This window comes from Leguminivora glycinivorella, chromosome 1 (genome assembly GCF_023078275.1).
Source record: "Leguminivora glycinivorella isolate SPB_JAAS2020 chromosome 1, LegGlyc_1.1, whole genome shotgun sequence".
Taxonomy (NCBI): Eukaryota; Metazoa; Arthropoda; class Insecta; order Lepidoptera; family Tortricidae; genus Leguminivora; species Leguminivora glycinivorella.
Window position 1 is genome coordinate 3309291 of NC_062971.1, and position 21254 is coordinate 3330544.

The 21254-nt window shown below is 39.7% G+C and overlaps 2 protein-coding genes across 2 annotated transcripts; both read right to left on the bottom strand.

Annotated features, from left to right (window-relative positions):
- LOC125230318 lies at window positions 1–5876 on the bottom strand. Its single transcript, XM_048135452.1, has 5 exons — window positions 5721–5876; window positions 3405–3482; window positions 2167–2265; window positions 1625–1723; window positions 1–200 (listed from the first exon to the last, which is right to left on the bottom strand). Exons 1-5 carry the CDS (start codon window positions 5809–5811, stop codon window positions 151–153), a joined length of 417 nt encoding a protein of 138 aa, XP_047991409.1. The 5' UTR covers window positions 5812–5876; the 3' UTR covers window positions 1–150.
- Window positions 5877–6352: 476 nt separating this feature from the next.
- Window positions 6353–18912, bottom strand: LOC125240633 (UDP-glycosyltransferase UGT5-like). The gene is given in 10 exon segments (XM_048148659.1): window positions 6353–6611; window positions 12223–12403; window positions 12406–12441; window positions 13938–14157; window positions 14400–14613; window positions 15482–15676; window positions 15897–16089; window positions 16582–16675; window positions 17691–17848; window positions 18520–18912. Coding segments are annotated over 9 exon segments (1542 nt in total). The 5' UTR covers window positions 17841–17848; window positions 18520–18912.
- Between the last annotated feature and the right edge of the window lie 2342 nt (window positions 18913–21254).

Genomic DNA, 21254 nt, shown 5'->3' on the forward strand with positions numbered 1-21254 from the left:
TAATGAAAAATACAGCTTATTTTATTTATTTATTTCCACTACAGATGCCAATGAAAATAAATGCAACACAACATAATAAACACCGCAAAACGTAAAACTGCACTGCATGAATGGAAGACGGTGGGAACTTGAAACAATTTGGAGTTTCGATTACATGCGTCCTGGAGTGAATCCACCGTTCAGGTAATAGTCATCGCCGCCTGAAACCAAAGTAAACAAGTGGCATTCTCAAGCAAAAGGTGCCATATTCAGAATAAGAACGCAACCCTTTAGAAGGTACGAGCAAAATTTCATCCTTTTACGATAAGCGACAATGTGGTATCTTTTCCTTGAGAATTTCACAAGTAAAATATACATGAACTTCAATCTAATAGAGTTGGTAATTGGTAACACAGTAGTGAGTCCAATTGACCTAAATGTGTTGGTTTTAACTAAGACTTGCCCGAAGCCTCGGTAAAGTCTCAGGGCCTGTATAAGTAGCCAAGACGAGAGTAGATTAGATTCAATTGATGCTCAGCTGACTATCGTAGTTATCGCTTTTCCGTATTGGTGCCACGTAACCAAGGCTTCTAGCCAAACGTACAATCGTTGACGCTCCGTGGCGAACGATTATGACGCAATTGGTTCTGCCCATAGCTGGGCAGAATCGTTAATTAACGAAATTAACATTTCGATTAGCGGATTAACTTTTAAGTTAAACTTAATAAATGTTAACGGACTCGTTAACTTCCGTTAAATTTCTCCAAGTCTCTTAATCATTAATTCAGCAAGGTAGGCGCCATCTGCGCCACGAAAAACACGCTACTATAAAAGCCTGAAGTAGAAGTATTGTTCACGTGGGTTCGCTTTTACCAAAGTTGATTCAATAAATCCTAAGTTTTACCATGGCGACTGTTCTAGTGACAGGGCAGCAATATATTAGCCCAATATTGGGCTCGATAGAGCCCAATTTACGACCACATTGTCTCCCCTAGCCTCTACCGTCCCAACACCAGCATCGCGCTTCCACCTGCTGTGATTTTGCAGCTCTCCTGACATAGCTCTCGGCAGTAGCTCATGCGACCACTGCTTTCCACATGCAGCTTAAGAGTTCAAGGCTTGCTGTGTAGTTCGGGCTTTTACAGTAATATAATACATTATAGAACATACCTACAGTAAAATTCAATTTTTTTCACGAGTTAACGGATTATCGATTAACTTTGTTACGTTAAATTCGTCGAAATGTACCGCTTTAACGATTAACAAAGTTAACTTTTTTAATAACGGATTAGCGATTATCGAAGTTACCTATTTGATTAGCGGTGCCCAGCTGTGGTTCTGCCAATATGGAAGAAACTACGAAACGGTACGGAGCGTCATCGTCAACAGAACGATTGATCGCTTGGCCGAGGGCGGACCCAACCTCGTAAGGGGGGTCACGTGGTCTATGTGTGTGCCCAGCCAAGACCCCAGGGGGTCACGTGGTCAATTTGTATGGCCAACCTAGGCCTCAGGGGAGAGGGGGTCATGACCCCATGACCCTGAATCCGCGTTTGCGCTTGGCACTGGTAACTTGCATATTAGCAAAGCGTGCAGCAGATTTTCCCTCTTATGTAAAATAACCATAACCATTATATGCAAGTACCTGATCCGCCGAGCTGGCCATTGATGCACCCTTCGTCCCACATATTGACGCAGCGCTTGCCGGGATTGAAGCTGCCCCCGAGGTAGTAATCGTCCTTGCCTGTTATTAGAAAAACTAGGTTACTTCTGTCCCTCTTTTACTAAGGTTCTTTTAATAACGATGTTAATATTAAGGCATACAATATACCTAGGTATAATTTTATTATACATTTAAGTACCTACTGAACAACTTTTACCATGGAATCAAATCAACCCCGAATTTACAAAAAAAAGATGTCGCATAGAAAATGTCTCGACATCAAATAGTTTAACTGATAAATCGTTTAATGGTATATGGGTAATGGATTGGTCACATATGTCGTTAGAGTAAGCGTGTTCTGGATTGTAGACCGCGTCTGGTCAAAAGTAGCGGGGGCCGCTCTTTGTCCAAATACCGATGACCGGTAGTGACTGGATGCAGAAAGCAGAAGACCAGGCTCTGTGGAGTGCCTTGGGAGAGGTCTATGTCCAGCAGTGGGTTGCAACGGGCTGATGATGGTGTACCTGCTCCGCCGAGTTGGTCGTTGATGCAACCCTCGTCCCACATGTTCACGCAGCGCTTGCCGGGGTTGAAGCTGCCCCCGAGGTAGTAATCATCGCTGCCTGCAAATTAAGCTGATCTGATGTGTATGATCTTATAGTAGCGTGCTGGCAAATGGCAATAAAGAATAGGCAATATCGTAAAATTGTCTCGTACGTCTCTCCAAGTCTCCACTAAGCTCGCCGAGTGAGGCGAAACTCAATAATTCGCCTGCATTTACAATGAAACTGCGTCCGTTGGTTATGCCACAGAATATATGTATAATAGTACAAGTACAGAAGGCCCACTGCTTTGAAGTTCACGAAATGCCGCCTTTTTAAATGCCTACAAAATGATTACAAAGAAACGAGCCGCACGTGCGCAGCGTCGGACGTTAGGGTTGCCTATGGATTAAAAAAAATTAATACTCAAATAAAATGTTATGCTATTATATTCAAGTCTTGGGTACTTTCTAGGTATATATATATATATACAGTATTTATATATTTTTGTTTAAGTCCCAACGTCACAAGCCTGATTGAACGTTTCCGTGGGGCATGAATGACATAATCAATAGTAGATCTGTGTAAGATTGTCCTATTTTATTCATGATGTTTATTTAACTAAACATTATTAGCCATTCCACACGCGGATATCGCATATGAACCTTTAAAAAAACTCGCGTCGTATAGTAACAATAGAAAGTGCGAACGTGCGTTCCGTGAGAATGCGAGCCACCCCTGATTAGGCCGCGAACTCGCGGCCGCCCGCATGTACTTGTAGCGCGGCGATGGAATCGTGGAGTGAGCCGCCCCTGGTTATGCGTCCGATGCATCGAATCGAATCGACCGTTCATAGTAAGTAGGTATTTAAGAGGATATTTAAATGTATGTATGGACTACTCGTTTCGACGCGGCTCGACTCGATCTAAGTGAACGCCAGGTTTTACACATATTGATTTGAAAGGGCTGTTACCACTTAATAACTTCTACTTTTTTCCAGACTGCAAACTGAACCTCTCAGTACTCTTCCTCTGGCCCTATGTCATAAACTGTTCAGTGTTCACAATACCTACAAAATATCTTCTGATTCTGACATTCAAGGTATACTATAGCTTATCTGCCAATTATACTTATTTAATATGAATAACTTTTTCTACGTGATTTCCATCTTTTTCATGCACGAATTGGGATATAAACACAGGGTTACATTAAGATCGTACCTGAACCGCCTAGCTGTCCGTTGATGCAACCTTCGTCCCACATGTTGACACAGCGTTTCAGTCCGTGTCCATATCCATCTGAAGACAGAAAACATTACAGGTATCTAATTATTTTAAGTGTTGTTAGTTTCTTGTATTTTTGGAGCTGTGGTCCAGCCGATGCAGCCCGAAGATGAAGAAAAATAACTACCATGTCTAAAACGATATAAAATGGTGAAAGTATAATACTGGGTAGGTATTTAGGAATGATACACCTACATATCTAAATTCTATTTACGAGAACATAGTATACCTAATATCTTAACCCTGAAATGCATGAATTTTTCTTTTAACGAGATTATATTCCTAGTAAGATGGTAAGGAATCGCTTTCGTTTAGGTATGTTACGGCATATAATTATATCCCTAGGGTTATAACTAAGGTAAAATACCCCATAATGGACGGTGATGCCATTATGGACAAAAAAACACAAATCCTTAAAAATAAGTATCGAAAATAAGTTTCTAAAAACTGATGGCTATGTACCATAAACTAGAGTTATAGAGCTGTTTAATTTTGAAGTTTCAATTAATTCGGTTATTTCTGAAGGATTTGGAGACAAGATAAAATTCACCAGTTTACTGAAAAAAATATCAAGACGAATTCTTAGTAATGTTGCTAAGAGAGATGAGTTCATGTATAAAATAATATAAAAAAAACCGGCCAAGTGCGAGTCGGGCTCGCGCACAAAGGGTTCCGTAGCAGCAAATATAATAAACTTATTATGTCAATTTATACACCTGCCAAAATTACAGTTAAATCAACCTATCTCAAAAACTATAAGAGATACTTTGATCAAACCAAAAATCGTTGAAAGAGTTAATTAGCATGCATCACCTCTATTTTTTTTAGAATTTTATACCCCGTAGTTATAAAAATAGAGGGGGGGGGACATACTTTTTACGACTTTGAGAGCTGATATCTCAAAAACCGTTCACTTTAAGAAAAATGTTTTTTAGAAAACTTTATATCATTTTAAAAGACCTTTCCATTGATACCCCACACGGGTATGTACATCGAAAAAAAAATTTTCATCCCTCAGTTACATGTATGGGGGCCCCACCCCCAATTCTTTTTTTTACTATTTAGTGTCATAATTTTGTAGCGGTTCATACAACACATATTCCCATCAAATTTCATCACTGTAGTACTTATAGTTTCCGAGTAAATCGGCTGTGACAGACGGACAGACGGACAGACGGACAGACGGACAGACGGACATGACGAAACTATAAGGGTTCCGTTTTTGCCATTTTGGCTACGGAACCCTAATAACGCACGGTGTAATCTTGAATGCGTTTTACTTACTGCTTAAGCATGAGATAAGGTATAAAACATACTAGTTTGTTGCTCCAAAGATATAAAGAAATGACGTTATTTTGCGAGTGTCCATTACTGGACCCGAAAAACTGCCTACCTCCTATGATGGACAAGGAACAATTTACAAAACCAAAATTTACAAGAAACAATCCTATGTTAAAATAACCCAAACTAAATGTATTTATGGTGTATAAAATTGACTCATTGCGTATCAGTTGGCTTTAAAAGTAAAATTTTAAACTTATTTCACTGTCCATAATGGGGGATCCATTACTGGAGTACTGCCGTCCATAATTGGAGAAAAAACACCTAGTTTTAATTTGTTAACTATGAAGAAACCAATAGGAGTGTCTATTCTGCAATACGCTTGAAATGTAGAAGAAGGATAGGACATTCAAGATTTAACACGTTTGGCGGTAGAATTTTTACATTTATCAGTGAAATATCAAAAACAGGCGAATTTTTTTCTTAAACTGTCCATGATTGGGTCCGTCACCTTATACCTCCGCCCCACCGCCGCACTCCTGCCTACAATCATTTCACTAAACTTAATCCAGTCATATAATTATATGACTAAACTAGTAACGTATTATAGTTAATATATATTCCTAGTAAGATAGCAATTAATCGCTTTCGTTTAACTATGTTACGACATATAATTATATCCCTAGGGTTATAACTATATAACGGCTTTATCTATCTTACTGCGACATATACATCACCATATGCATTTAAGGGTTAATTCTATAAAAAAAATGAAAATCGTTTATTGTGGCTTTGTGGCAAAAACAATGGTTCCCAAATAGGCCGAACCTGTATAGGAACCATAGAGGAGAGGTCATGAGTAGCTATTTAAATTTTAAGGTACACTACTATACGTTACACCACACTACTGTATGTAGTTTCTTCAAAGAAGTTATAGAGGTAGGTAATATTATTAATCTTCTATCTACTTACATTTATGATGGTTCTTCGCCAGTTGATTGCTCAATAAAGATCTGGCGTAAACTGTTGATAGGACAAAGAAAAGCGCTACAAAACTTTTCATTTTGTTTTTCTATTTATTTTTAGATTCAAATAAAAATGACTACTAGGTACTTATTGTGAATGATTGTTTCTATTTGACACTCATGCTTTTATACGGGGTTTGATTTTAATTAGGACCTTTATCCATTGTTATCTCAATTTGGCACTTGATATAATCTAGGTTATTGCCGTTATTGGAATAAATAACTAAGTTTTGCCACTGGAAGATAATCTAAATAAGATTGGGAGGATTGTGTTCATATTTAATTGGAACGGAGCGTAGATACTTACTCGTATCTAATTAATTTATGATAATCATAATATTAGATTATTAAATATTCATAATATTAGATTCTGTACGCGTGTCCGTTCGTCAACAAGTGGTTATGAGGAATAATTTCGTTGGTACCTACCCATATTTAAAGGGGTCATGATACTCATGATCTACCTATTCTACCCCCTACATCTTTAGAGCGTCCATATGGTATAACATCTAGGATTATACCATATGGACGCTCTAAAGATGTAGGGGGTCGGACTAATAAATAAAACAACAATATTGATCATTTCATCTTCTTATTCACATCAGTCTCCTTCGTCATATATCGTCTTATAGTAAAATAAATAACTAAAACAACGACAACCACAAGAGCCAGCAGGTCGAAGTACATCTTTTGGTACCAGGGCACCAGGAGCGCAGGAGAGCGCAGATGCGGCGCGCCGCGCGTGCGCACCACGCGCTCTACCCACTGCACCAGCTCCGCGCCCGGCGCAGGCCGGTCGTGGTACATCAGGGACAACTCGCGCACAGCCTCCCTGTACCTGAAAAAAAAACTTATGTTTAAGGACACCCCAATTTCAAGATAGTAAGGTACAGAAATTAGGAAACAATGGTGCATGAGCAAGGTGCCTATTTAAAACCGGTCGGAATCGGATTCCAAATAAGTTTTTTTTTCAAAAATTTCATTTTTGGCACAAGCTTTTATCGCCGAATGTACCTTTCTTTCAACAGTCATCTACTGCTCTCCGATAGACATAGACATGGACATAGAATGGCTTTATTTAATATCCTGACACTGCTTTGAGATTACCCCTCCCAGCTCTTAAGAACTACTTAAAAAAATCATTGATGTTAAAGGCTTATTACAGAGTCGAGGACTATTTGACAGACAAACATGCATGGCCCGAACCAGAAACTACAAAAAACGAATAGCAATTAAAATAATTGTATTATGTATAGAGGACACAGTTCAGATAAGAAAGCACATCAAATATTTTATATTTTATGTTGTGTAGGTAAATTACATATTTAATGATATTGAGATTCATATTATCTTTTTCTTCTATGACAATTTGATATGTTTTCTCTGAAGAAGAACGACGTATTATTAAGCAATAATATAATTTATTGAAATTGATTTCCATAGAGTACCTAGTCTGTTCATATTCTTTGATGAATACTTTTGCATGTTAAATTGTATGTTGTTATTTAATGCATGTTAATTATAAGATGTAATGTTTTGAAAAGAAGTTGCCCGCCGAGTTTCTTGCCGGTCCCATAGTGGATACCCCTCCCAACTGAGGGGGACTGAAATCTTCTCGAGGCTGAGGCGTAGGGTTAGAGCCGGCGTAGCTTTATTTGACGTTCATATGCGCATTGTAATATGCCTACTTGAAAAATAAATATTTCATTTTCATTTCATTTTCATTTTCATTTTATCACAAATTTCACAATGTTACAATGTTAAAATTAAAATAATTAGGTCAAACATGGATATTAAAAAGGGGCGCGACTCAGCATAATGTTGCAGTAATTTTTTACTGCAACGCTGGTTTTCAGTCGGACCCTAAGTACTTCACTAAACCTAAACTAATTAACCTAAACTAGTTTGTGTGTGTGTGTGTGTGTGTGTGTGTGTGTGTGTGTGTGTGCGTGCGTGCGTGCGTGCGTGCGTGCGTGCGTGCGTGCGTGCGTGCGTGCGTGCGTGCGTGCGTGCGTGCGTGCGTGAGTGCGTTAGTGCGTTAGTGCGTGAGTGCGTGAGCGCGTGAGTGCGTGAGCGCGTGAGTGCGTGAGTGCGTGAGTGCGTGAGTGCGTGAGAGTGTGAGTGTGAGTGTGTGAGTGTGTGAGTGTGTGAGTGTGAGTGTGAGTGAGTGTGAGTGAGTGAGTGTGCGTGCGCGTGCGCGTGTGTGTGTGTGTGTGTGTTTGTGTGGGCGCGCGTGTGAACCTATTGCGTATGATTGCGCGTATAAAAGCGCTATAATAGGGAACTGTAGTCAAAACAAAATATTTTATACGAAGTCGACTCTTAAAGATCTCCAAATCACGCAAAACAAAATAGTCAAAACACTGTTTCATTATGATTATCTCACTCCAACAAATAAAATATATTCTGAAACAAAACTTATGAGCGTTCATCAGTTGTATATATACAAAATATGCATACTTATAAAAAAAATACTAACCAAAAGTATACGTACTCAACTAACTTTCGTCACAAACAGAGAAAAAGGCAAACGAATTCTTCGAAATGCTGATAACTTATATCTGCCACCACCGCGCACAAAAAAATTTGGTAATAAAAACATCACTTATGAAGGAGCACGTATTTTCAATAATTTACCAAAAACAGTAAAGGAAGCAACTACTTTGTTTAGTTTCAAAAAGAAGCTCAAAGACCACATCATTCAAAATATTCCAGTTGCCTGAATACGGACCTGTACTGCGCACAACATGTGTTGTCGAGCATCAGTTGCGACCAGAGGAATGCGTTCAATTATCATTCTACCTGATTTTTAGAGTCATAAACACCTACTGTACCAGTCTAATATTACAATTGTTTTTTTACATTGTGTAAATTATGATTTATGAACTTTGAATTTTATCATTAAGAAATGTGAACCTTGCTGCCTACTAGTGAATTAACTAAGATATGTATCTAATACTCATTAAGTGAAATGTAAAATTTCTTATGAGATAATAAATTTCTTTAACCCGAAAACAAAATATTTTATACCATGCACGAAATAAAGCATCAGATAATTATAAGAAAAACATGGACAGAAGTTATTTTTAAATCCAATTTCTATTTAATAAGTCACGTAGAAATATATAAAGTAACTGAGTTGACCGTGACGTCACCCAATTCGACATCATCCAAACTCCATATTAGCAAGTTGTTCAAATTCGCCTTGACAGTTCTTACAAAGAAGCCGATTTCACTAAGAAGCAAGTAGCCTATATGTGTATACTAGTATACATTATACATATTCAACGTTTATAAACAAAAGGCAACTGTTGTATGCGTACAATATTAATATTAAGACGGCCGGTCTGGCTCAGTCGATAGTGACCCTGCCTGCTAAGCCGCGGTCCTGGGTTCGAATCCCGGTAAGGGCATTTATTTGTGTGATGAGCACAGATATTTGTTCCTGAGTCATGGGTGTTTTCTATGTATGTATGTATTTATCTATTTAAGTATGTATATCGTCGCTTAGCACCCATAGTACAAGCTTTGCTTAGTTTGGGGCTAAGTTGATTTGTGTAAGGTGTCCCCAATATTTATTTATTAATTTTATTTATTTATTTAATTATGCAATATACTTTGGCTGGGCTATTAGGTATCAGAGATAGGAAGGTATTACTCTAATGCCAAGAGGTAGGTTAATTTGAATTTGAAAAAGGTGTCTTTTTAGTCTAATTTTAAAAGTATTAAGATGGTTCAAAGTCTGTAATGGAGGAGGAATATTATTCCAGCACTTAGATGCCTGATATTTAAAACTACCTCGAAAAGCGGTCGTGGAGTGATGTGAAGCTGCTAATTTGTTGCTGATTGATCTGAGACCAAAATTTTTTAAAGTGTTTGAGCGCCAAATGAGTTTTTCAAAAAGGTACTCAGGTTTAGAAGACTTTGAACACGTTGAACAACAAGGAAGATAGGTGCAGTTCTCGTCTGTATGCCATTTTGAGAATACCTGATGAATTTAAATAAGGGGTGATGTGCGCTCGTGGGGGAACTTTAAAACAGTAACGTGCACATGCATTTTGGACTCTTTGTATAATGCGATCTGTTCTTGCTAATAACCGTGGACCATATACTACATCCGCGTAATCAAATCTTGAAAGTATAAGAGTATCACAAAGTTTGATACGAAGATCAACGCTAAGAAAATCACGAATTCTATACAGGACTTTTAGTCTATAAAACGAGTTTCTGGCAATATCTGCTATGTGACTTTCAAAACGAAGAGACTCATCCATTATGAGACCTAAGTTGCGCGATTCAGAGACACGATCTATTTCTTCACCTGAGATAGAGATTATTGGTTTATGGTTATCTATTACTTTAATTTGGTTTTTAGAACCAAACAACATAACTTTGGATTTGCTGGGGTTTAGCACTAAGGAATTAGAAGATGACCAATTTGCTATATTGTTCAGATCTTCATTGATTTTCGCAACTGCTTGAGAAATATTATTTAGATCACACGGGACGTATATTTGTATATCATCAGCATACGAGGGTCATGCCAAAAGAAGTTAGATACTCCATGGTCATTTGATTGATACTGGCCAGTTATACACCAATGTAAAGGTAGGTTATCTGCTTATAAATTTAAAAATGGAACACTTGGAAATTCTTAGGATTCCTTTTTTAATTATTTTTTTTCTAAATAATTTTGGCGGGAATTTTCCGCAACAATGGAGCTTACTCGACGTGATTTTCGTGTTATGATATATTATGACTTTAAAAAAGGTTTAACACCTCAAGAGTGTTTTGAACTTTTAGACTCGACTTTTGAAGAGTCTGCGTGTTCACGTGCAACTATTTTCAATAGGTTTGCTGAATTTAAAAGAGGACGGGAGAGCTTTGAAGATGAGGCGAAGACCGGACGGCCGCCAACCGCAGTCACTGAAGAAAATGTAAAGACTGTGGAAAAAAATATTCGTGCGAACCGACGAATTAGGTACATACTTATGTAGAGCTCGAGCGTGAACTGGGCATTGGATCAGCAGCATTGCAAACTATAATTCATAGTAAACTGTCTCTTCATAAGCGTTGTTCAAGATGGGTGCCGCACAAGCTCACCGATTTACAGAAAGACCGTCGCGTGGATTGGTGCAAATTTATGATAGATAAATTCGACGCAGGCGAGAACAAAAACGTATATGATATACTTACTGGTGACGAAACATGGCTATATAACTACGATCCCGAAACAAAGCGACAGTCCACAGTATGGTGTATTGAAGATGAGCCGACGCCAACAAAATGTCGCCGAACCCGAAGCACACAAAAACAAATGGTTGCCTCATTTTTCTGCAAGACGGGACATATTGCTACAATAGTGCTAGAAGATCAAAAGACAGTTAATTCAGAATGGTATGTGACAGTTTGTGCCCCAAGAGTACTGTCAGCTTGGTGTGACAAGCGGCCGAAGTCAGGAACCCGGCACCTGCTCTGGCACCACGACAACGCTGCCCCGCACACTTCCGCTAGAACACTTGACTATTTCAGCTCAAAAAACGTGCCCCACCCCCCATATTCCCCTGACCTAGCCCCCTGTGATTTTTATCTTTTTCCTAAAATTAAAGAAAAATTAAAAGGAAGGCGATTTGAGAACAATGAAGATGCGTTGGCTGCGTATAATTACGAAATTTCTGAGGTGTCTAAAGAAGAGTGGTCATCGGTATTTTCTAAGTGGTTTAGACGGATGAAAACGTGTATACGTGTTCACGGCGAATACTTCGAAAAAATAGATAGTTGTAATAAAGAATAAAGTATGTAAATTTTGAGTATCTAATTTCTTTTGGCATGACCCTCGTATATGTGGAAGTTACTATGTTTTATTACGTCACAAACATCTGCTGTGTATAAAATGAATAATAGGGGGCCTAGGATCGATCCTTGCGGCACTCCTCTAGATAAAATAGATGGTTTAGACTTCAAAACTGTACCACTACTATCTTGAAGTTTAACAATTTGCATTCGGTCATTAAGGTAAAACCATTGAATTGTGTCTGGTTCAAAGCCATAATATTTCATTTTAGATAACAATAACTTTGTATTAATTGCATCAAAGGCACGGGAGAAATCGAGAAGTGACATTATGGTTCCTTTGCCCATATCTTCTGCAGATAATATATTGTCTAGATAGGTTTCTAGAAACCCCTTACTCGATGGGGATATGACATTTCGTAACAGAGTTACTATGACCACCTTTCTACTCCATCATCAGATCAGCTCCATGATAATAATTATAATATTGCATTGTCACGTGATTTACATATGTGTGCAAAATTTCAGCTCAATCGGAAACCGGGAAAGGGGTCAAATTTAGCTTCAACGTTTTGCTTTTGACTCAAACTAACATACTAACAAGGCAAGTTGAATAAAAGCTTGTAAAAAGAAATAAGAAGAATTCAAAATTGTACTTAGGATTTCCAATCATCTCTTCAATTGCCACTTTCAGTTCTCGTGGAAGATTGTAGCTCAGCGGAACTTGCGACGCGAATCCCTTCTGGACGGCGCGCTTCATGTTCTGGAACTGGTCCCCGAAGGCAGGCACGCCGAGGACGGGCACGGCGAAGTGGAGGGCCTCGTTCGTGGACAGCTGCCCCCGTGGCTGATGAACAGGATGCAGTTTGGGTGAGCTGTAGAAAATAATTTAGGTTGATAATTAAGTAAGGTACAGTGGGGCGAATCTCGACTGGGGGGCAATTGCAACTGATCCATTTTTTTTTCATTATTACACTATGGTGTTGAATTCTACATGTATCCACTGATCACGCCTACCATATACCTATGAAATTTGGAAAAAATGGATCCGTTACATTTGCCCCCCAGTCGGGATTTGACCCGCTGTACCTTGCGTAGTCTTCGTATGATCTGTTGAAAACTGGAGAGAAGAGAAACTGCAGTGGATCGGGTCCAGTGTCGAAGACTCTATTTGGAGACCATGACACACTGGGTCGATGCGACAGAGGAGTAAGTAAATAAGTATTCAAGTATAGGTATGTATGATTGTATGTCTTATAGAACAAAGTTTATAGTGTCGGAAGCACCGGCCCTGTAAAGTATTGTATTCTTACATTTCTTATTAATCTATTAAGGGCCAGTTGCATCCAACCACCAGTTAACAGACACGTCAACGCCTTGTCACGAACTTACCATTCAAAATAATTGCGATTGCTAAATTCGACAACGCGCGGTTTGGTACCAATAAAGTGGCTACAAACATATGACGTAGACAGAAATGAGAATCTTCCAGTGTTTTATGGATAATAGCAGTCACGTTCGCAACATATCTGAGCACGAACTACCTACTTACAGATGTTCGTATTTTTCCGGAAATGTTCGTATTTGTCATGCTAGTTCAGTTAATGTCAGTACCTAGTACCTACATCTTGTACTGAGACTGATTGAAATATGATGACACGATCGTACGTTTCCGTAACAATACGAAGGCAAAACTTTTCGCACTACATCTGTACATACTTGATGGCATTGTAATGAAAGCAGTCCAGGGATAGACTAGGCGCTACCTGACTTTATCCTAAACCAGGGTCACCAAATAATTTCTTCAGAGGTCCGGTTGAAAAAGAAAATTACAATCATGGTCACGGGCAGCACAATAGGTAAAACACGGGCCAGATGTGTGGCCGGATCGGAAATGCCTCCCACATCTCGCTTTGTTTACGAACTGATGGGACTGGAGTAGGTATTCAATAATTTCATTAACACTTTCGCTACCAAGAACCCGACTGTCGGGCACACCGCTCGTAGAAGCGTAGCCGATTACATGGGGAAACCCGTATGTAGCGAAAATGTCGTAGCGCCGCGTAGAGCCCGGTTTCGAAAGTGTTAATAACCTAACAACAAAATTAAAATTTTGAAAATACCCCCGACCGCGACATAGTGGACCGATTTTCATGAAACATGGCTAAGAACACTCGCGACTGATTCAAGCTTTCAAATAAAAAAAAACAAAATCTAAATCGGTTCATCAGTTTCGGGAGCTACGATGCCACAGACACAAACAGACAGACAGACGGACACGTTAAATTGATAACACCCAGTTTTTGCGGTGTCGAAGGTTAAAAAGAATCACTAATACAATACTTACAGACGCCAACTTTTGAACCCTTACCTAAGATACCCTGCTGCGGTGCGAAGCTCACGACGTGGACGTTTTTCGGCAAGTTATCCGGTGTTTCTTCCATTTTCCAAATGACAGTTTGTCTCAAGCTCCCTAGCATAGCCAAGAGCCCCTGCTTCAGGGTCTTTGGCATGCGGTGGGCCTCTATCATCGAACCCATACTGAAGTAAATAACCCCATTTTTGGCTTCATCCATGATCTTTTGCAAATTCTGGAAAAGCATAAGTAAGTTTTATTTAATTTCTGAATCTTCACTGATGTAATAGGTCTAAAATGACACTAAAATGAGGCGGCAAAATGTCTTCATGACACGAGTTCACGAGTACCTTCCTAAACCTTGACGTTGGCGGAATCATCGACGAGCCATAGCATTTGAAGGTTCAATAAAATTCTAGAGGTATTAGTTTTATTTATCTAATAAACTACAATACGCCAATATTGCACAGCACTTACTTCAGGTAAAGGTTTATCCTGAATATGGTACCCAGCTACGGCCACGTAGCTCTGCGGCAGCTTGGTGGCCTGTCCGATAGCCACGTGCGAGTTGCCCAGCATGAGCGAGGCGTTGTACTTGACGGCTTCCAGCGGCGGCAGCCGCCGGCCCCGCGCCGCCGCCGCCCGCCCGAACGCGCTCTCGTACAACACTTGCTCTTCCGACATTAGCTGCCTGTTAAATATGTATAACCACAATACAACATTTACAATATTTAAAAAAATGCAGACTGACAGACTGGGACCCGTGGAATATCATAGCCGATGCAGGTTGAGGTTCGGGCAGATCAAAGGAGATGGCGGGACGACCTAGCATAGACGCATTTCTACCCAAACTGGTGGGAAAACGCTGGTAACAGGGTCGAGTGGAAAAAACGAGGAGAGGCCTTTGCCCAGCAGTGAGATACTAAAAGAGGCTAATTAAAAAAAATACAATTATTTTGAAAAACCCTGACATAGTTGACCAATTTCCATCAAACGTGGCTAAGAACACTCCCGACTTATTCAGCTTTCAAACAAAAAAAAAGCTAAATCCGGGAGCTTCAATGGGGCAGACAAGACACATACACAGACAGACAGACACGTCAAACTTATAACACCCCGTAGTTTTTGCGTCAGGGGTTAACAAGGCCTAAGGTCAAAGATAATGAAACTAATGAACATCCTGGTTACGTTACCGTTGTCAGGAAATTAAGGTATTTACATGGCTTCACTATTCCTAATATTTGACTATTTCGGAACCCTAAAAAGTTCCCATGTAATCTTCTAAGGCAAGTCAAAATACAAATTTTCTTACTAATAAACAACACGGAAGCTAATTTTTCGATGACATCGGCACGAAGACCATACCGTATTCTGTGATATTAATGAAGAACAGATATATTTTCCTGGATGATGACTTTGGCCGCATTGATACTATTTTGACCTTTATAATCCTAGACACGATAGCGCTTAGAGATAAGCATGTAATTGCAAATAATTTATTAAGGTTATTAAATAATAATATCTTCATTTTACTCATATTGACGTCATCAAACTCGTACCATCTGATATATTTGTGCCTGAAGATCGTCCACAACTCACTGATCCTCTCTGCGAAAGTGAACGGCGGGAGGGCCCTGGAATGAACATCGGGCACGTAGGACGGATCCGTCCACTCGTCGATCAGCGACAGCACCAGCCCGTGGGGCTCCAGAGACGACACCCAGATGTAAGGGCAGTTGAACACAGTCGAGAAACTGGAAGATTTATGAAGATGCGGTTAATGTATTATGCTAAAATAAAATAGGACCCTCACTCAGCATGATGCCGCGGATATCTGCAATGCAACGCTGGTTTTCTATAGGCATTAGGAAAGTAATCTTCTAGATTTTGATTACTTAACATTATATGTTTTCCCGTAAAGCAACGCCTGATTCTATAGACTATTTCGACGTGTTACAATTTGAGTAGTATTACCCGGCCAAGAACTCATTGAACAGCCACTCGACGATGACCAGGTCGAACTGCTCCGTCGGGTCCAGCATCAACGCCTGCACTTGCCCGTGGGTGGCCGTGCGGTTGTGGACCCCCAGCTGCAGCCACGCTATCTCCTGGTTGAACAGCACTTCTCTGCCCTGGCTCAGGATCTTTTCTATGTCGCAGACGTCCTCTACAAAATTAAGTAGGTAGTTGGTTCTTGGACAAAGTGAACACATCTTACTTTTCCGTGACGCTATCGGGTAACATTACACAATTGATTTTATTTGGCCATCTTAAATGCCTGGACCTTTTACTTTTATTTATAATAACTTCGCTTAGCTACATATTCAATCTTTATCCAGGACGCTATGTTACACTTAGTACCAAGATAGAAACTGTCGAAGTACTTATAAGTTGGGAACGATGTCGAGGGACTCGCCGGTGAAATATTTAGTGCGGCGCATTACGATACAAGTGCGGAAAAGATCAAGCTCGAAACGAAGGACGATAAATTAAAACCGACCAGTGCGTAAAAAAACTGTACTGAAAAGGTGATTTTAGACGTCATTATCTACCCTTGCAGTGCTATACATAATCGTTGCCAACATGTCTTGGCCATAGACTTTTAAATAATAACCAGCAAAGGGATGAATAAACAATTTAAAATAAAATAAGTACAAACCCGGGTTATGAATTTTAGTTCTAATTGATGAGACGTCGATCTGTCGAAACTTGGGGGCTGATATTTTCGAGGGGACCCCAGTAATGTACGTCACCTAAAATTGGAAACAACACCACAAATGAAAATATCTTAATTCTAAAAAGTCGGTGAAGAAAGGGTAACATAAGAACTTTTTTCTTTTTTTCTTTTTCTTTTTTTCTTGATAACTAGAGCAGCAATTTTTTTCGAAAGTTACCTATTCTGTAATAATTACACAAATTACATTTTTAAGTAACCGCGGAAAGGGTTCGAAATAAACGATCAATCATTAATGCCTTGCAAAATCGATCGACGCATCGAGAACGCCTGGAAGAGCTTCTGGTCCATGAAGACGCTAATGAAGGGCAACCTTCCACTGACACTAAAGCGCAAACTCGTCGACATGTGTATCCTGCCTATCCTAACATACGGCGCCCAAACTTGGTCATTGACGGAAGCCCAAAAGTCCCGACTCAAGATTTGCCAGCGAGCAATGGAGCGCAGCATACTCGGAGTCCGCAGAACCGATCGGGTTAGGAACACCGAACTGCGCTCCAAAACTGGTATTGTAGATGTGGGTGTTAAGTCTGCAAGGCTCAAGTGGGATTGGGCAGGACATGTCTGCCGAATGCATCCAGATCGGTGGGCCAAATTGGCTACCGACTGGACACCACAGATTAGCCGGGGCAGAGGTAGGCCAAAGAAAAGATGGCGGGATGACCTCGACGCATTTTGCGGCGACTGGCCGGAGCAGGCGGCAAATCGGGATGAGTGGCGGAAGAAAGGGGAGGCCTTTGCCCAGCAGTGGGACACAATTATAGGCTAGGAAAAAAAAATTTGTTAACGAACATCGATAGATCAAGAAAAAACAAAAGGGTCGTCATCTGTCGTGTCTGTGACGCTAATGAGTCCAATGACCACTAAAAACGTATTAAATAATGGAGGACGTTTGTCAAAGGGACTTTCCTATTGTTAGGTAAGTTTTATAGTCGCCTTCACCAGTCGACATTTTGGCGTCTACAGTAATTTGGACACAAGAAGAAAAACGTTCAAAATGTTCTTATGTGTAACTTCTATATGTCTAGTGTAACCTCGTGGCCAGCGGCCAGCAGGTGGCGCACGATCCCCTCCCCGAGGATGCTGTGGCTCCTGCCGCCGGGCAGCGGGAACACCACCAGGATCCTGTAGCTGCAGCCCCAGCCCAGCAGCGACATCAGGATTATAGGCGCCGAGAGCCTCATTCTTGCCTCTAGAACAACAATCATGAACCTGACATGTTTGGAGCCTGACACCGCACGGTCTTTGAAAGAAGGTATCAAGGTATGTATGTAATAGTTATCTGTTATACAAGGGGGCAAAGTTGTATTTTAACGCCGAGTGTGGAATTGAAAAACGAGCAAGTGAAAGGATTCTATAGTTGAACCACGAGCGAAGCGAGTGGTTCGAGAATAGAATCCTGAACTAGCGAGTTTTTTAACACACGAGAAGTAAAATACATTTGCACCAGAGTGTAACACAAAACTTTTCCCCTCACTATAGCGAGGAAACTACAACGCAAAAAATGTGTTTATCACTGCTTCCAGTAGTTCCATAGGTGGTAAATCATCTTTATTACTAGATTCACCTACTTTTATAAATTTTAAACCAGTTAATTTGACTTTATTCAAGGTCAAATTACTTTACCCACTAGTGGATAAAATGCGTTTTTACCCGCTGGTATTAAAGGACAAAACACGTGTTTCCGAGCTAGTGAGGGGAAAAAGTATAACTTATGGTAAAGCTGGTTACATTGCAAAGTGTTGTACGTAGTAGTAGTAGTAGTAGTAGTAGTAGCCAAATAAGGTTGCTAACATTTACACGGAAAACGTACATTGACCAATTTTGGTCGCATGCAGCCGCCAGTAGGTATTAATTATTTACCTTGAATTAGATGCGTTTAGAGTAAGACTGACGGGTTCTTAGTTCTTTCACTAATCATGTGTGCAATCAACCACGAGTGAGCAACGTCGCATCTTATATTAATCCACTTGAAGCAATCACGATATAATTATTGAAATTAGTATAGGTAGCGAACTTAGTCCTCTGTTTTACAGCCTTAAAAGTGTTGCAAGATTCACTTCACTGCTCTTTTTCGTAGGACTAAAATATTTAAAAATCCTATAGAAACCGTTGACAGTAATACATCTGTCTTTACTGTGATTAGAAAGATAACTGTGCAACTAAGAGTATTTTAAAGCTGGTTTTAATTACTTGGACACGTGCATGTTGTGCATATACAATACAATGTTGCATGAGCAAAATGTTATCTAATCCCGTAGTACTTCAATGGGCTTACTCCTAATACGTACGTAAGTACCAATTACAGGCGTGAGGCGTTATACAAGAGTGCAAAGTTGTATTTTAACGCCGAGTGTGGAATTGAAAAACGAGCAAGCGAAAGGATTCTATAGTTGAACCACGAGCGAAGCGAGTGGTTCGAGAATAGAATCCTGAGCTTGCGAGTTTTTCAACACACGAGAAGTAAAATACATTTGCACTCGTGTGTAACACAAAACTTTTCCCCTCACTATAGCGAGGAAAGAACAACGCAAAAAAACGCGTTTATCACTACTTCCAGTACTTCCACATGTGGTAAAACATCTTCATCACTAGATTAACCCACTTTTATCAATTTTAAAGCAGAAAATTTGCATCTATTCAAGGTCAAATTACTTTATCCACTAGTGGATAAAATGCGTTTTTACCCGCTGGTATTAAAAGACAAAACACGTGTTTCCGAGCTAGTGAGGGGAAAAATTCATTAATCTGAAAAAATCATAATCTTATAAAAATCTGATCGAGTGCACGGAGTTCCATACAATTTCGCGACTGTCCACACACAGTCTTGTTTTTTAGGGTTCCGTAGTCAACTAGGAACCCTTATAGTTTCGCCATGTCTGTCTGTCCGTCCGTCCGTCCGTCCGTCCGTCCGTCCGTCCGTCCGTCCGCAGATTATCTCAGTAACCGTTATCACTAGAAATCTGAAATTTGGTACCAATATGTATATCAATCACGCCAACAAAGTGCAAAAATAAAAAATGGAAAAAAATATTTTATTAGGGTACCCCCCCTACATGTAAAGTGGGGGCAGATTTTTTTTTTCATTCCAATCCCAACGTGTGATATATCGTTGGATAGGTATTTAAAAATGAGTAAGGGTTTACTAAGATCTTTTTTTGATAATATTAATATTTTCGGAAATAATCGCTCCTAAAGGAAAAAAAAGAGCGTCCCCCCCCTCTAACTTTTGAACCATATGTTTAAAAAATATGAAAAAAATCACAAAAGTAGAACTTTATAAAGACTTTCTAGGAAAATTGTTTTGAACTTCAGGTTTAGTAGTTTTTGAGAAAAATACGGAAAACTACGGAACCCTACACTGAGCGTGGCCCGACACGCTCTTGGCCGGTTTTTTTAAGATTATGCATTTTCAGATTGATCTGACAGATTGCATATATACAAGTATTTTTTTAAGATTGTGTGTGGCGTGCCTGAAACTTTTCATACAGTATAGATATTACCTACGTAAAATCAGTATTATACATTACCTTGGTTGCAATCAATTGCAATAAATATTTACTGACTTACATTACCATTTAAATTGTCATAACAACACGCGGCAATCAAAATCATAATTACATCTGTAATCTCGGCAGCTGTACCTACCCGTAAGATAAGAGCCCATTTACACGATGCGAGAACTCTTATGCGTGTTTCCTTAAAGCCTGACCAGAAATATATTTTTCCCCTCACTAGCTCGGAAACACGTGTTTTGTCCTTTAATACCAGCGGGTAAAAACGCATTTTATCCACTAGTGAGTAAAGTAATTTGACCTTGAATAAAATCAAATTGACTGCTTTAAAATTGATAAAAGTAGGTGAATCTAGTAATAAAGATGATTTACCACCTGTGGAAATACTGGAAGCAGTGATAAACGCATTTTTTGCGTTGTAGTTTCCTCGCTATAGTAAGGGGAAAAGTTTTGTGTTACACTCGGGTGCAAATGTATTTTACTTCTCGTGTGTTAAAAAACTCGCAAGTTCAGGATTCTATTCTCGAACCAACTTCTCGTTCAACTATAGAATCACTTGCTCGTTTTTCAATTCCACACTCGACGTTAAAATACAACTTTGCCCCCTTGTATAACAAATAACTATACTATTGTCAGGAGGGCGCTGTTATTCTGATGTATGCGGTGACAGTTCAGTTTAGTATGAAGAAAATAGTTGTAATGAAATTCCGCAACATGGCGCGTAGTCATAATATATATTCCTGATCCGGCAGTATTTGATCGGAGTATTCGGAGTGCTCTAGTATGTGTTTTGAAAATTACTTACTTCGCTGTCTCAACGACCCGAAGTGGATCTTGGCCTCCGACACTAGACTAGCCATTCGCTCCTTTCCTGTGCGATCTGATGCCATTCAGTCACTTGAAGGGCACGTAGGTCTTTCTGGACCTCGTCGATCCATCGGTACCTGGGCCTTCCAGCCGGCCATTGAAATTTACTGTCATAATATAATAAAATGTGTACGGTCACATTGCCATTTGTCGACACTGGCTTAAAACTTTTGAACCTCAGTTTTGTGTTAAAAGCGCCGTCATCTAGCTGAGAAT